The 14,101-nt window shown below is 37.3% G+C and overlaps 1 protein-coding gene across 1 annotated transcript in view; it reads left to right on the plus strand.

The window, feature by feature from the left end:
* SLCO4C1 (solute carrier organic anion transporter family, member 4C1) overlaps positions 1 to 6,484 on the plus strand; it is a gene marked incomplete at its 5' end in the record, with an annotated part of 23,214 nt that extends 16,730 nt beyond the window's left edge. Inside the window, 4 exons of the mRNA XM_010078648.1 lie at positions 610 to 797; positions 3,247 to 3,311; positions 5,100 to 5,237; positions 6,360 to 6,484. Coding sequence (XP_010076950.1) covers positions 610 to 797; positions 3,247 to 3,311; positions 5,100 to 5,237; positions 6,360 to 6,484 — 516 coding nt within the window. The remainder of the gene's footprint in view (positions 1 to 609; positions 798 to 3,246; positions 3,312 to 5,099; positions 5,238 to 6,359) is intronic.
* Positions 6,485 to 14,101: the final 7,617 nt, after the last annotated feature.

Genomic DNA, 14,101 nt, shown 5'->3' on the forward strand with positions numbered 1-14,101 from the left:
AAAAAGGACATTTCCTCCCTTCCTCTAACCCTTGGAAATCTCCAGGGTGTTTAACACTTTCAAAGGGGTGATTTGTTTAAAAATGTTATATTTTTTTAAATTCAATATTTGTATATCAGTAGAAAGAAATCTTGTTTTGAACCCTGTAGCTTGCCCTTTCTTAATTGTATACAGTAATTGGTGTTCCCTGATTTGTAATAAGGTTTGAGTGCAAAAGTTAGCGTTTCAAGGCTTACTCTGGTGTTTTTTGTATAGTATTATGTACTGCATGTGGTTGTCCCTCTAACTCTAAAATCTTCCTTAGTTTTAAGTTTCATTTTCTTGTACCCAGAAACTTGTTCTACATAAAATGGAGACTAGCACTGTCTTTTAGATCACAAAACCAAAAGTAACTTTTGCTCAGGTGAGCTGGATCTGTAAAGTTCTCCTGAGCCAGTTTTAAAAGAATTGCCGAGTTGTAAGACCATCAGGAAATGGACTGTTTCCCATACTATAAAGTCAGGATTTACTCTTGTATTCAGTGTGGTGCAGACCCAATGAACATCTACTATATTAGTGTCACTTAGTGTCATTCTTAGAGCTAAATTTTGTTGTATAAATTATTTGTAGACTTACCACAACTGTTCCTGTATTGGGAAACCAAACAGAGAAAATGGTTCAGAAGACTTTCTCTATGAAGCTGTCCCTGGGAAATGTCCAACACAATGCAAATTTTTACCTTTATTCCTGACCTTCTTCTTCTTTGCTGTTGTTTTTACATTTATGGCTGTTACTCCAACAACTGTGGCCATTTTCAGGTATGGTTTTTTTGGGCTGAGAAGTAGGTAGCATTCTTGTGAAAACTCAGATCAGTTAAATAGTCTAATTCATTTTGCTTTGGATTGTGGACTTAAGCCAATGTGCAAGGGATTTCCTGTTGTAGTACTTTGTGTTTTAAGCAGACAGTACTTGAAGCAGAAGACAGTCATACCACTGTTTGTTATATCTGTAATTACATTTGTTTAGTAGATACTGTCTGAACCTATTTTAAAAAAAAGTCTTTCGTACTTGTAGAAAAATCCCTCTTTTATGGGAGCACTTCTGATTGTTTTAGTCAAAGCAAGAAGGAATAAATGTGCCCTGTGTTTGGATGAGGAAAATACTCAACTAGCCTATGTATCAGTAGTGCCAAGATTTTAACTTGTACCAAGAAAAGAACAAAATAGCAATCAGTTCCATATTCTCAGCTGTTGATTTCTGTCTCAGTTCAGAGCTCTGACTTGCAAAATTGTAGTCTGTCAAGAACTGTAGCCTATCTTTCATATGATATTGATGTTGTGTGTATGGTAGTCATGAATATAAAACATGATAGCATGTATGTGGCTGTTAACCAGTGGTCTGACTGTCTTTCAAAATGCTGAAACTTATAAGCATGAAAGCTGGATACTTTTTCAAATACATGATCCTCATTCTGAAAGTAGAGCTGTTAACCTTTATGTTGAAATCTGGCTTGTATCTCTAACACTTCTAGAGAGTAAACACTCATGGTGCATAGCCATATGTGCACTATACACATGTTGCTTTGGGAGGGTGTTGTTAGATGCTTTTTATCCAACTTTCTAGGCAGGGGGCTGGAGAGGAGAGTGGTAAACTGCAACAGTGCTTTGTAGTAGCCTCTTTAAGGGTTGGTGTAATTCTGGAATTAACAGCTTGTCTTATTAGTGTGGGGGCAGAATAACATCAAGTGTTGCATTATCTTCAAAACTGAGCTGACATAGTTTTATTTAGATAATTGGCATGGGTAAGGACTGAGCAGCAACCACACACCAAGCGCCACATGGTTGCTCCCTTCCACCCCCTTCCCTCTCCCAGTGAGATGGGGGGGAAAAAAATAATTAAAAAAAAAAAAGGGTGGAACCTTGTGAGCTGAGGTAATGACAGATTTTAATAATACAACACAAGAAAAAGAGAAGGTAACAACAAACAGTATTAGAGGGAATACACAATGGAAAACAGCTCATCTCCGAAATGCTGCCCAAAACCCCCCACTCCTCTCCCAGCTAGCTTACCCCTCTATCCCAGGCATGAGGTCAGCATGGTATCAAATATCCCCTTGGCTGTGCCCACCTCCAAGCTTCTGTGAAAATTAACCATACCCTAGCTGAACCCAGGACAATAATTCTAAAGCAGTAACATTTGTAATTTTGAATCCTTGTACACTTCAACTGAAATGGTGAAACAGTTTTAATGGAAGAGAGGAGTGTAGAGCAGTTTAAATGTGCAAAAACTTTAAATTTAAATAGCTGAATGTGGGGTAAATTCCTACAGCATATTCTGATATCTTTTCAGCAGGCCTGTTTTGTGCAACTTCAGGTGTAAACCCATGTGTTCATTGCAGTGTTCTAGTGCTAGAAATAACCACCCCCACTATAAAAAAAACCCTCATTTTTCTTCCTCTACTTGCCTTTATGAGTAGAGGTGACTGCTGATAACTGCTCATCTTGGATGTTTTTCTATGCCTAATCCTCATACATACTCTAGAATGAGGGAATAACTACTGAATATTTATATGCTGTCTTTTTTAGCACTGACAGTGCTTCAGTGAGACGGTTTGTTAAAGAAAACAGTGTTGAAATGAAATTGTATAAATTAAATTAGGCTATATTTAATCTTTATGGTGGTATCTCTAAGACACTGTCAGCACAAAATGTAGCTAGAGAAGTATCTGAAAGAAATGAGTAGGAGGTAAGGAGGTAAATTCTTCTGACTCTTAAATATATTGATTTGTGTAGCATAGGCCAGAACTGATTAATTGTAAGGTTAGGTGATTATATGTAAAGGTTATGGGAAATACACCACCTTCTGCTGTGCTGAAGCCTAGTCTCAATTCAAGTGTTGCTTCTTCAGGAAAAGTAGCTCAGTATTGCATTCTGGCACTGTCCTTAAATCCGTGGTGGTTCTGTCGAGAAAAAGTTCAACAGTATATCAGGGTGCTGCTGGTAAGCTAGCTTTTTATTTACCCTGTTTTGTTAAATTAGTTATATCTGAAATTCCTTGATGAGCTATACAAGTTTCTTCTATCTTTTGTCAGAACACCTCTTGAAAATCTTTGATTACTTGTTCTGCATGCTGGATTTCTAAAACACTTGGCAATTAACAGTTTAAAAGAGTACATTAAGACAAAGCATATTCATTGAGGGACAAAGCAGAGAAATGGAACAGTTAAAACTTGTTTACCAAGTCTGAAACTACCAATCTTTTTTACAGGTGTGTGCCAGATAAACAGCGCTCATTTGCTCTTGGAGTACAGTCAGTGTTTCTACGACTGCTTGGTATGACCTTTCCTGTTGAAACACTTGCCTCTGAATAATCTATTTATTAGACATTTTTCTAGACTTAAAAATAATGGATTAAGGAGCTTTCAGAGGAACTTGAAGCAGCCTGTCATTGGCTTATAAAGGCAGATGCCATCTGGATTCAAATTCCTCTTTAAATTGGGCATGTGTGCTCATTTTAGCCTTTCTTGTTCTTATCAGCATGAACAAAATACAGGTAACTGTCATTCTTTCAGCAAAAAGCACACGCTGTCACTTCCCCCAGAAGGAGGCCTATTCTGAAAGTTAAGAAGTGATGTAATAGAAAACAGCTTCCTGTAGTTAATGTCTCAAGTTCCGGAAGTTAAAAGAAAGTGACACTGTCTCGTACAGTTGTATGCTTATTGGCCATACCAGTATAATTTAAAGTGGATAAGTGGAGCCTTCCCTCACTTCTCTTCCCTTTCAATAAGTTTGACTAATTTTAACCTTTATTGAAATTGTAAACATTTGCACATAAATAATTACTGAGTTTTTATGTGGGAAATCTGCTACTTAAATTCTAAATCTAAGCATTTACAGGATCTCAGAGTGGTGAATCACCTTAAATAAAATGTAAAGCTAAATGTGAGTATTCTCTGAACCACTCATTTGAATTTTCTCAGGCATATTTTAAACTCTTGGTTTTGTCTTAGACACTTTTAAAATTACTTGTAATTCAAGACTCAGTCAAGGCTCAGTAACTGAGTAGATTTTTATGGCCGTATTTAGTACTGTAGCCATTCTGTGGCATTTGAGATCAAGTATCTAGCAGTTGTGCTTTGTTTTGAAACTCCGATTAATCTAAGTCATTCCACCAATGAAGCATAACAAGAGTAAATATCCTCACAGGTAGAAATTAGCTGGGAGGTAGTGTTAAGTGTTGTATGAGGGTTTCTCTGTTTCATTTTGCTCAAAGTAATCTCTGTCAGAGTCTTAACTCTTTCCTTGGCTGTGGAGCAGGGGAGAGAACTTTTTGCACTGTCTGTACTGACTGTGGCTGAAGAAGGCATCAACTGACAGTATTACTACTCACAAGATATTTATGCTGTAGACTTGAAGAATCACACAGGGGTCCTCAACAGAAGAGCTGTAGTGAGGCCATAGCTCCTTGTTAGCTCAAGAATAGCTTAGGCCTTGACTAGGTTAAGTATACAGGCAGTGATATATCTGAAGTGTTTATAATAAAACTGGCTACACCTGGATGCAAAACACTTGTGCTTTATAAAGCACTGCTGTAACAAAAATCACACAGATACTCCTACATTACTCCTACATTTTATGTAGGGGTAATTTTAAATACTACTCATTTTACATGAAATTTTTCCTAGAAGCTTGGCTACATCTAAGGGGTGGAAAAAAATGTATAATGAAACATGTTAATATATTTTAGTTCTCTGCATTTGGAACAGTTGGTATATGTGATTCCTTAATTATTTGTTTTTCCCCCTAATTCGAATCACATTTTTCTTTTCCAATGAAAAACAAGGAACTTACAAGAAGCTCAAGTCTCTGAACAAGCTTCTTGCTTGATAAAATGAGAACTGCATAAAGAATTAACTGATATTCTCTGCCTCCCACCTAGTAATTAAGAGCAATGGAAGAGACACACTTGCTATGGAATATAAGCCCTATGACTCTGATTAAAATGTTAGTGTGTGGCTATCCCATTTTATCTTCCCCACCAGCTTGACATTTCACTGTATACATTAAGGAAAGACTATTCCAAGTAACTCAAACTTTCTAACGTGTTACTGTGGTTTTTAGGTACTATTCCTGGACCAATTTTGTTCGGTGTTGCTATAGACAAGAGTTGTACTCTATGGGATATTAATGAATGTAAAACTAAAGGAGCCTGTTGGGTTTATGACAATGAAAGAATGGCTTATCTGCTGATGGGCATAAGTAAGTGACTTCTTCATATTAAGTACATGTAAAAGGCAATAGATGTACAGACCTGGGCTGCTAGGTGGGAATTATTTTAGAAGAGAATCTTAAACTTTTATTTTTTTAGCAGCAGTGCTTTTTAATTTTTTTTCATAAATAATAAAAGCAAATTGTGGAAGACCACATTAAGTGGTTCTTAAAAATTACTTAGAATTTTTTTTTTAATAACAGTAATACGGAATAGTTTTGTTTTTCAGTCTTTCTTCATTGTCACACTTTATCTACTGAATTTTAAGAGATTGGCACACATTTCAGTCTTATCTGTCTTGGTCTGTTGGCAGCTTAAGGTCTGGTGAGTTTTCTTCCTCTTGTCATATTTCAGTTCTTTTACTAAATTTGTATCAAGATCTTAAATATCTCTGAACACTAGTCAAAAATTTTCCCAACATGTTTAACAATCTGTTCCCTTCAAGTGTGTGAGGCACGTGTGTCTGAGGGAAGGATAGCAGGCTAAGCTTGCATCTGTGATAACTGCTTTTGTCCTGTCTTCTAACAGCTGTGATTCTTACAGCGCATAAACTGAACTGCTAACATCTAATCTTGAACCTGAAGAAGCAGGAGTCATAACTTCAGGTTTCAATATCTCTCAGGCCTATTTTTGAAAAAATACAAATTCCTCCCCTCTTCCTCCTCTCGTTGCGCCCTGAAGTTGCACAAACACCACTGTGTACCAGTAATGAGTAAATGAAACAGCCTTGTAAGGTAGCAGAGATGAGAATACTGAATAGGTTTGTATGTGGAGTGTTTTAGTTTGTGGCAAAGACAATATTGATGCAATGAGAACAGGGAAACAAGAAATAAGGAAGACTTGCACTTCAGGCTAGAATGCAGTGAAGAAATACAGAACTGAAGTAATGGCAATAGCTGCTGCAAGCAAGAACTGGCAGGCAGGTGAGGGGTCCGACGTCAGTTGGAAGACTGCATTTACCTGCGCTTTGCAGTTCATGTAAAAATACATTGAAATTCACAGCATCCATTTAAAAGTCATACAGTGTAACTCACCATGTGAAACTTCATAAATTACTCTTGTCTACTATTGAAGGTGACTGCAACAGGGACTCTTCTGTTTTTTGCATTCAGGTGCTGCTTGCAAAATCATCACGATCATCTTTGTGGTCATGGCAGTATGTTTGTATAAGCCTCCGCCAGCAAGTGCAGCCCTGTCACAAAAGGATTCAGAAACAGTATCTGCTATACACACATAAATTATGAGCAAATCGTCAGCTTTTGGAAGAAGCCAGTAAGAATATGCACTGTTACAACATTTGTACTGAAGTTCTTATACACTATTACCTAAATATAAAAAAATTATATTCAGTTCTTGAAGAACTTACAGTATTTGTGAATGTGTAGTGTTCTCTAACTTGCTAAACATACTTTTTAGTATTCCATTGTTTGTATCCAAAAAGTGACACTTAAATTGGCAGTCTAATTTTCAATGTCTACTTTATAACTTAAACAAGGTGGAATACACCAATCAAAAAAGCAGGAAAAAATGAGCTGAACTGGACTGTAAGCCCCATATTCCCCTGCTTGTGAAGTAATACCTAAATGAAACTGCAATTGGAGAAAACAAGTAACTTGGTATATTAAAGAAACTGGATGTTTAAAATTGACTTATTTTAATGTGTACCTAATCTGGCTTAGTGCTTTAGTTGGTGATTTTGACTGTAGATACACTTGGGAATGTGCAAATATGGACATGTTTTAAAAATATTTTTACTTGTTATCTTAATTGCATAAGTTCACTTTTTAGTATTTGTAGAAAAAATATCAGTTATTATAGGATAGGTGGGTTTGTAACAGCAAAATTTTTGTTAATTTAAGTGCCTTGAGTTTCTATCTGGAATATATACATACAGTTGCTGTCCATTTGCTTTCTTTAGGCATTGTTAACATTTTCTATAAAATTTGAAAGTAAAACCGATTTTCTTACTACTTCTTTATATGGTATGTAATTTCTAAGTGACTGAGTTCTAGGCCTTTCCACTCCAAGAAACACCATGCTGGAAGCTAGCAAAGAATATATATGCAAACACCACAAGCAGGAGAATATAGCTTTAGTTGTTCTTTTTGACTTTGTGCTCTTAAAACTGTATTTGTGTAGCACAACAGATGTGCTGTACAAATTAGCCATTCTTACCAGATATTAAACTGTATTGGCTGCTACCGAAATATCATTCTATATTGACTGGAATTTTTTAATAAGCAAGATATCTTCGGCACTTGCTTTACTTTGTTCATGTAAACTTTCTGTTACACTGGCTATTCATGTCACTCTTCCGTAGCCATCTGTGCCTTTTTCATCTGGTTGCATGGACTCTACTCGTTGACTCTACCAAGATTTTTGAACAAGTGCTACAGCAAGACACTGTGGCATATGGGATGTGTTTCATCAAATTCTTTAAATGCAGCTGTTAAACTAGGTGGAGATTATGTATATGGCTCAAGAGGATCTTCCATAACTATTTAGAAAGAACTATTCAGGAAATAAAGCAAAATAGACTATACCTCCTGAAAGCACAAGATTTCATGGCTTTTGAGATAAAGGAGGAAAGGGGCAGAATACAACAACTGAATTTATGCTTGCTCTATTTAGTTGAATGTTTCCTGATAAATGGACTCATAGCAAGGTGGGTAACTTCCCTTGAGTATGGTCTGAAACTCTGAATTGATTTTCCACCTCTGACATGGTTTGTGTGGGGTATAGCAAATCACTTAATCACAGTATGGATATGCAGTGTGGTAGCTAATCTGGTCAACTTGCTTCTCTTGTTCTGTCTTAGGCTGTGAGATAGTAACTTACAGTTTCAGCTGCTTAATGTAATTGTGCAGATTACAAAACTTGTGGAGGAGAGCACCAGGAGCTTCCTCTTTTGAGGAAGCTATCAATGTTCTTAGTTGCACTGGAGTGGTCATTTGGGTAGAGAAGGAAGGAAGTATTGCCATGGGATAAAATAACAGTTAGTGCTAAAGGCTGTTGCAATTTACAGTCTAGCCCATGTTAAAGATTACCCTGCCTAGTTTAGGAGGAGCAGCACAATGATTAGAAGAGAGACCAAATATTTAGAACTGGGTAAGTTTACCCATTTACCTTGTGTCACAGCAATGTTAAATTAGTAGATATAGCAATAGATAGGGAGCAGGAGATGTTGTTTCAAAGATTTTACTCAGTACAGGTGAATATCACAGACAAGCTGAACAAGTGTGTGTTAGGTGTTTGGAGCAGGAGGGTGAATTAAAAACTGCCCAAATAACCTGGCCTGAGAATCAAAGCACAAAGCCCAGTTTGAGTCGAGTCACCAGTGCTGTATCCCACAGATGAACACTGGGGCCAATCCAGTTCAACGTTTCCATTAATGACATAAATGATGGGATAAATTGTGCTCTGGAGGAGTGGCTGGTAGACCAGAGGGTTGTGGGACTTTGACAAGATGGAGAAATGGCCAAACAGGAACCTCATGAAGTTCAGCATGGGGAAGTGTGAAGACCTCTGCCCCCAGGGGCAAATAACCCCGTGCACAGGTAACGTGCAGGAGGCCACCCAGCTGGAAAGAGAAGGCCGTTGGGTTCATGGTGGACAAGCTGACCCCAAGGCAGCAATACACTGTTTCTTCAAAAAAGGCCAATAGCGTCCTGGGCTGCATTAGGCAAAGCACTGCAAAGTGCTGGGGTGAAGCACTGGTGAAAACACACCTGGGGTGCTGGATCCAGTCCTGGGCTCTCTAGAACAAAGAGTGTTACAGAATTACTGGAGGGAGGGAGTGTGGTGGATAGCTATAAAGATGATTAAAGGGCTAGAGTATCTTTCATAGTGAGAGAGCTGGGGAAGCTTTCTTCAGCCAGGAAAAGAGAGGGCTCAGAGGGATCTGAGCCTTGAAGAGGGGTAAGCCAGACTCTTCTTATTAATGCCCAACTGCCTGGACAAGATCCAGTGGGCGCAAACTGAAACACATGAAGTTCCCTCTGAACACTTTTTTTTTTTTTTTTTTTTTACTGACAAGGTGGTCAAGCATTGGAATAGGTTGCCCAAGAAGTTGTGGAGTCACCATTCTTGGAGATATTTAAAACTTGACTGGACATGACCCTGAATAATCTCTTCTGGCTGATCTTCCTTGAGCATGGGGGTTGGACTAGATGATCTTAAGCAGTCCCTTCCAACCTAAATGGTTCTGTGTTTTTGCGAGATGCTCCTCAGAGTAGTCTTTGTCCCATTCACCAATGGTGTGTAATTTCTGTATGGATTCTTGCAAGGGAAGACCTATCTGTTCTTGTGAAGTGTCCTTTGATTTCTTGTTTTGAGTTTTGTTGTTGGTTCGGTGGGGTTTTTTTGTATCAGCTTGTATCTCTCATTAAACAACATTTAGCAGCTAATCCTTTGTATATGTCTCACTGGGTGATATTAGTTGTTTTCATGCTAACAGCGATAAAACATTTCAAACAGCAGTTGACAGTCTTCTGTGATGTGTGTATGCTCTGTGAACTACTGTTTGGAGTGCTTGGACTACCAAATTAATTTACTTGGATCTTTGAGGCTTTGTTAACTACCACAGATGTCGGATTTAAGAGGTATTAAAGTGTTGTCCAAAATAAAGATTGTTTAGAACTGTTTGAAAGTTGCATCTTCTAACTAGCGTGATTATTTTAAGAAACAAAACTTAGGGCAAATGAGGCTGTCTAACTAAAAAATTGTAAGTGAACAAAAGTTTTAATTCATCTGTGAGCCAGAAGTAACCTTCTAAACCTAAGTATATTGCCCTACATGGCTAGCGCAAATAAAGTCTCCAAAACTTTATTGGACCCTCTGCTTGGTAAATCTGTAGAATTCCAGGAGTCTTACAAGGGAGTGACAGTAATTAGCTGTTACAGTTGAGACTAAACTTGAGATATAAATTTTCTTTGGTGTTGTGTGTTCTTTTATTTTAAAATCAAGATTGCATTCCTTTCTGTTCTGTAGAGGAAGGATGATGGTAAGGTAATCTCAAACTCTGTTTCAAGAGTGGAAGCTGGAGCCCCTGTTAAAATAAGCTAGTTCTTTGTATTTGAGCACTTCTCCAAAGTGAATAACTTATCACTGAAATTCATTGCAGTGGCAAGAGAACGTTCTTCCTAGCTTCATGAATCCTGAGAAAGGGGAAAATCTGAAGTTTATTTTGTATGTGGCTACTATACATATCATTACTTAAAAGTATAAAGTATTTTGTATACATACTTTGCTTGCAGAGTCTCTTTGGACATGATTAGAAGTATCTTAGAAATGACCAGAGATGGGTTGGTTCTAAACAGACTAGACCCAAGTATATTTACTGATACATTATGGACAGAAATATGGGACCCTTAGGAATGCTGCAGCTTGCTATCTGTTTTTACGTATTTGAAATTCAGTTGCTGACCATTACTGAGGTGGTGACAGTGGGCCTTGCACTGCTTTCTGGTCTAAAGCATTTTAAAGGTAGATCAGGTGTAAACAAATGGAAAAAAATTACTGAAAAAGCATCTTTCAGGTCTGAAAGTCTTCAAAAGAGTTATAGGTTGAATAGTATTTCATTTTGGGAATGAATGGGAAATACTTCTGTAATCTTTGGTTACAGTAGCAGAGCATACAGTTGTGATTTAAGATATGGCTGGGATTCTTTTTTTTTTTTGTTTGGTTTGTTTTTTTCAGTTGTTGGGATTTGGGGTTTGGTTTGGGGTTTTTTTTGCCAGCAGATGGCTCTGTTTCTGCTAAAAAAAAAGTCAGATTTTTTTTGTTTGTTGGAAGATTACAGGTCTTTAGAGTGCAGAGGAGAAAATATGCAGCTTTTGCAAAAATATTCTGTTAATGGAAGTGTGACTGGTGTAATTTGTCTGCTTGATTTCTGTTTTTGCAGTGGCAGTGACTTACCATGTGGTAAATATATGAGTATGCCTTTTTTATGATTTGTTTTCTTTTTATGACACATCTGTGCAGCACTCTATGTAACTCTATTTTGCTATGTGTTCTCGTGTTTCTTTTTCCCCAAAGACAGAAAGGCACCCAGGCAACAAGGGTTAGTGTTAGGTTAGAGAAGCTTTACAAAAGTATGGAGGGAGACAGTGAATCTAATATCTCAGTAATAAATGATGTAAAAGGATGGAATACATTATTTGTGTGCTGCTCCCATGGCAAATATACCCAAAAGAGTGAGCCTCTTTTGAGAGGAGTCTGATGAATTTGGACTGCCTACTGCTGTGTATGCATTTCAGAATCTGTATGATGTGAGTGCTGCTAACTGGTTATAAAACACCCATTCTTCTCTAGTCTACAAAATTCATTAGTGAATGTGCAAAATGGCACATATAAAGTTTTTTCTGATCGTTATTAATGTTTAAGCATTCATAATGAATCCATTAATTTTTTAGCATGAATTGGAGCTCTTGAGCACAGGTTAAATATAAACAAGGAAAATAAAATCTAAGCTGAGTATGGAGATCGTCATTCCCTCCAAATTATACAGAATCTTCTAATAATGGCTGGGCTAACTTGAGAACTTTTTTGCACCCAGTATTTTGCTCTGAGATTGTCTTTGAAGGAGGAAGGTGAGGAAATATTTAACTTGTTTGGAAATTTAAAAAAAAAATCTTAAAGTAGGGTCAGTTGGTCTGAAGACAGTGAAGGTTTTGCTATTTATTTAAAGGGAATCAGGGCACTTAGAAAAATTGCAAGACAATTGTTTAATATTTGATGCACTTACTATATATTCACCAGGTGTCACAAAATTGAACAGATTTGGTAACGTATAACCCTTGTAAGAAGTTAGTAATCTGTAACAGAAATGCAAGCTGGAGAGATAAAATTAGTGCTTTTCAGAAGTTTTTTTCCTACCTACTGGTCTTTTAAAAACGTCTTACTTGTCATGTTTTAGTTGGCTAGAGGTAGATATTGGTTTCATAGATTAGGAGAAGCCTGCTGATTAATGCAAATCCACATCTCCACCTTTGTGCATTGCTTTTCTCACACATCTGTTGCCATTCCTTTGAATGGCAAACTGGCAGACTACAAATAATGGAGGCTCCAAAACACTGAAGTAATTGCCTTCAGTAAGTGAACTGAAACAGTTCCAGCAAGATATTGGCAAATAAACATAATAAACTACCTATAACAGGGGAAATGAAATGAAATGAGAAATGAGGGATAAGATGCAACAGAAAAAGAAGATTACATTGCTATTGCATTTTATTCTAGACAAAGTGAATGACCTTCATTTGCAATGCTTTGTAAATCAGTTATTTGTACTTATGGGAACACAAGGACCCACAGCAGTTGATTGCATTGGGACATCACCTCCTGGTAACAAACCCCGGAAACAAATCTGGTACTGTGTGCACATTACAGTATGTGGTAGGATAGCTAGAAGAAAAAAGATGCATTATATGCAGTTTAAAGAAGTTCAACTTTCTGATGCTGTAAAAATTATTTACTGTCTTGTAAAGCTGTGGCTTTCATATACATATGCTAGTCTAATTTTTTTAGATTTTTGCTCACTAGATAATATGCCAGTGTTTCCAAGTAGCTGGGTTTGATTTTTAACGTTCTCTTGAGTCTGTCTCTGCTTTTCTTTGGTTACCCCATCATTTAAAATAACACTGCAATGGGGAATCTCTAGCTAGACCTCCTAAGAAAACAAGACAAGTGTGACTATTCTTGTCAGTTCCCGTCTTGCTTAAGATTTCCTCCATCTCCTCCATGATAATTTTTTTTTGCTGCAAGTGAATCTGTACCAATTTTTGACAGACACAGAAGATGCAAATATGTGAAACTTCCAGAAAAGTTCATCAGACTTGATCAGAATGAGTAGCTTTCCACTGAAGAAAGTTATAACTCAGCCATCTGCCCTTTTTCACATACAGCTAGAGGTCAGCCAGGTGATTGCGTGTAGATCTGGAGGAGTAACTGCTGCTCATACATGTCCAGTGAGACAGGGCTAGAATACTGGGACCTGTGCTGAGGATGTAGGAAAAGTCCACAGGAGAACAGGCTTAGCTGATCCAAGCTTACGGATCATCTTTTTCTCTAGTTGTAAAATGACCATATACCTCTTTTCTCTTGTCTTACTCTGTTCCCCAGAAAAAGAGAATTTTAAGAACCCTGTAAAAAGCAACTTTATTCTTTCAAAATGGTTCCCTAAGAAGTGGAGAACAAAATGAACTTTTCTGGTTTAAACCTGCAGTAACCAACACTGAGAGTAATCCAGGCTGTTTGAAGAACTGTCTCTTGCACACCCTGTTCACTGGAATAGGTGGAAGAGGTCTTGCCTAGTGTTTTGATCCTACTACTGTGTGTAAATGTTTAGCTTTAATCATGTGGGTAGTTCCCTCAAAGTATCCATAGATTTCAAGCTGAGAGGATGCATTAATATTTGTAAGGAAAGGGATATAAGCAACTCCATGAGACAGTGGCTTTTACCATGAAGTTGTTTTCTCATCATGTTCACACCTACAGACAAACATATGCTCTTGTGTGAAGCACAAAGCCCATAGGAAAGACAAAGTTATTAATTTCAACAGCAGTTAGATAATTCAGTTCCCATGTAAGTAAATCCTTCCTATTTTTTGGATCTTCCTGCACTTGTGAGTAGGACTTACTACAACGTTTTGAGGCATTTCTGTTTTCCCAAATACTTGAGCTGTTAAGGAAACTCTACCTCAGAGTGTTTTGGAGTTAGATTTTTTTTATTGGCGTATTACAAAAAGCACTCTTTCTTTTCTTGCCTCCTAGGTTAATAAGCGTAATTATATTGGAAGTTTTTTGAATACTGAAGCTACAGTCCAGGGAATAGTTAAATAGATATTTTGTTTAGCTT

The sequence above is a fragment of the Pterocles gutturalis genome, unplaced genomic scaffold (genome assembly GCF_000699245.1).
Source record: "Pterocles gutturalis isolate BGI_N339 unplaced genomic scaffold, ASM69924v1 scaffold11418, whole genome shotgun sequence".
Classification (NCBI taxonomy): domain Eukaryota; kingdom Metazoa; phylum Chordata; class Aves; order Pterocliformes; family Pteroclidae; genus Pterocles; species Pterocles gutturalis.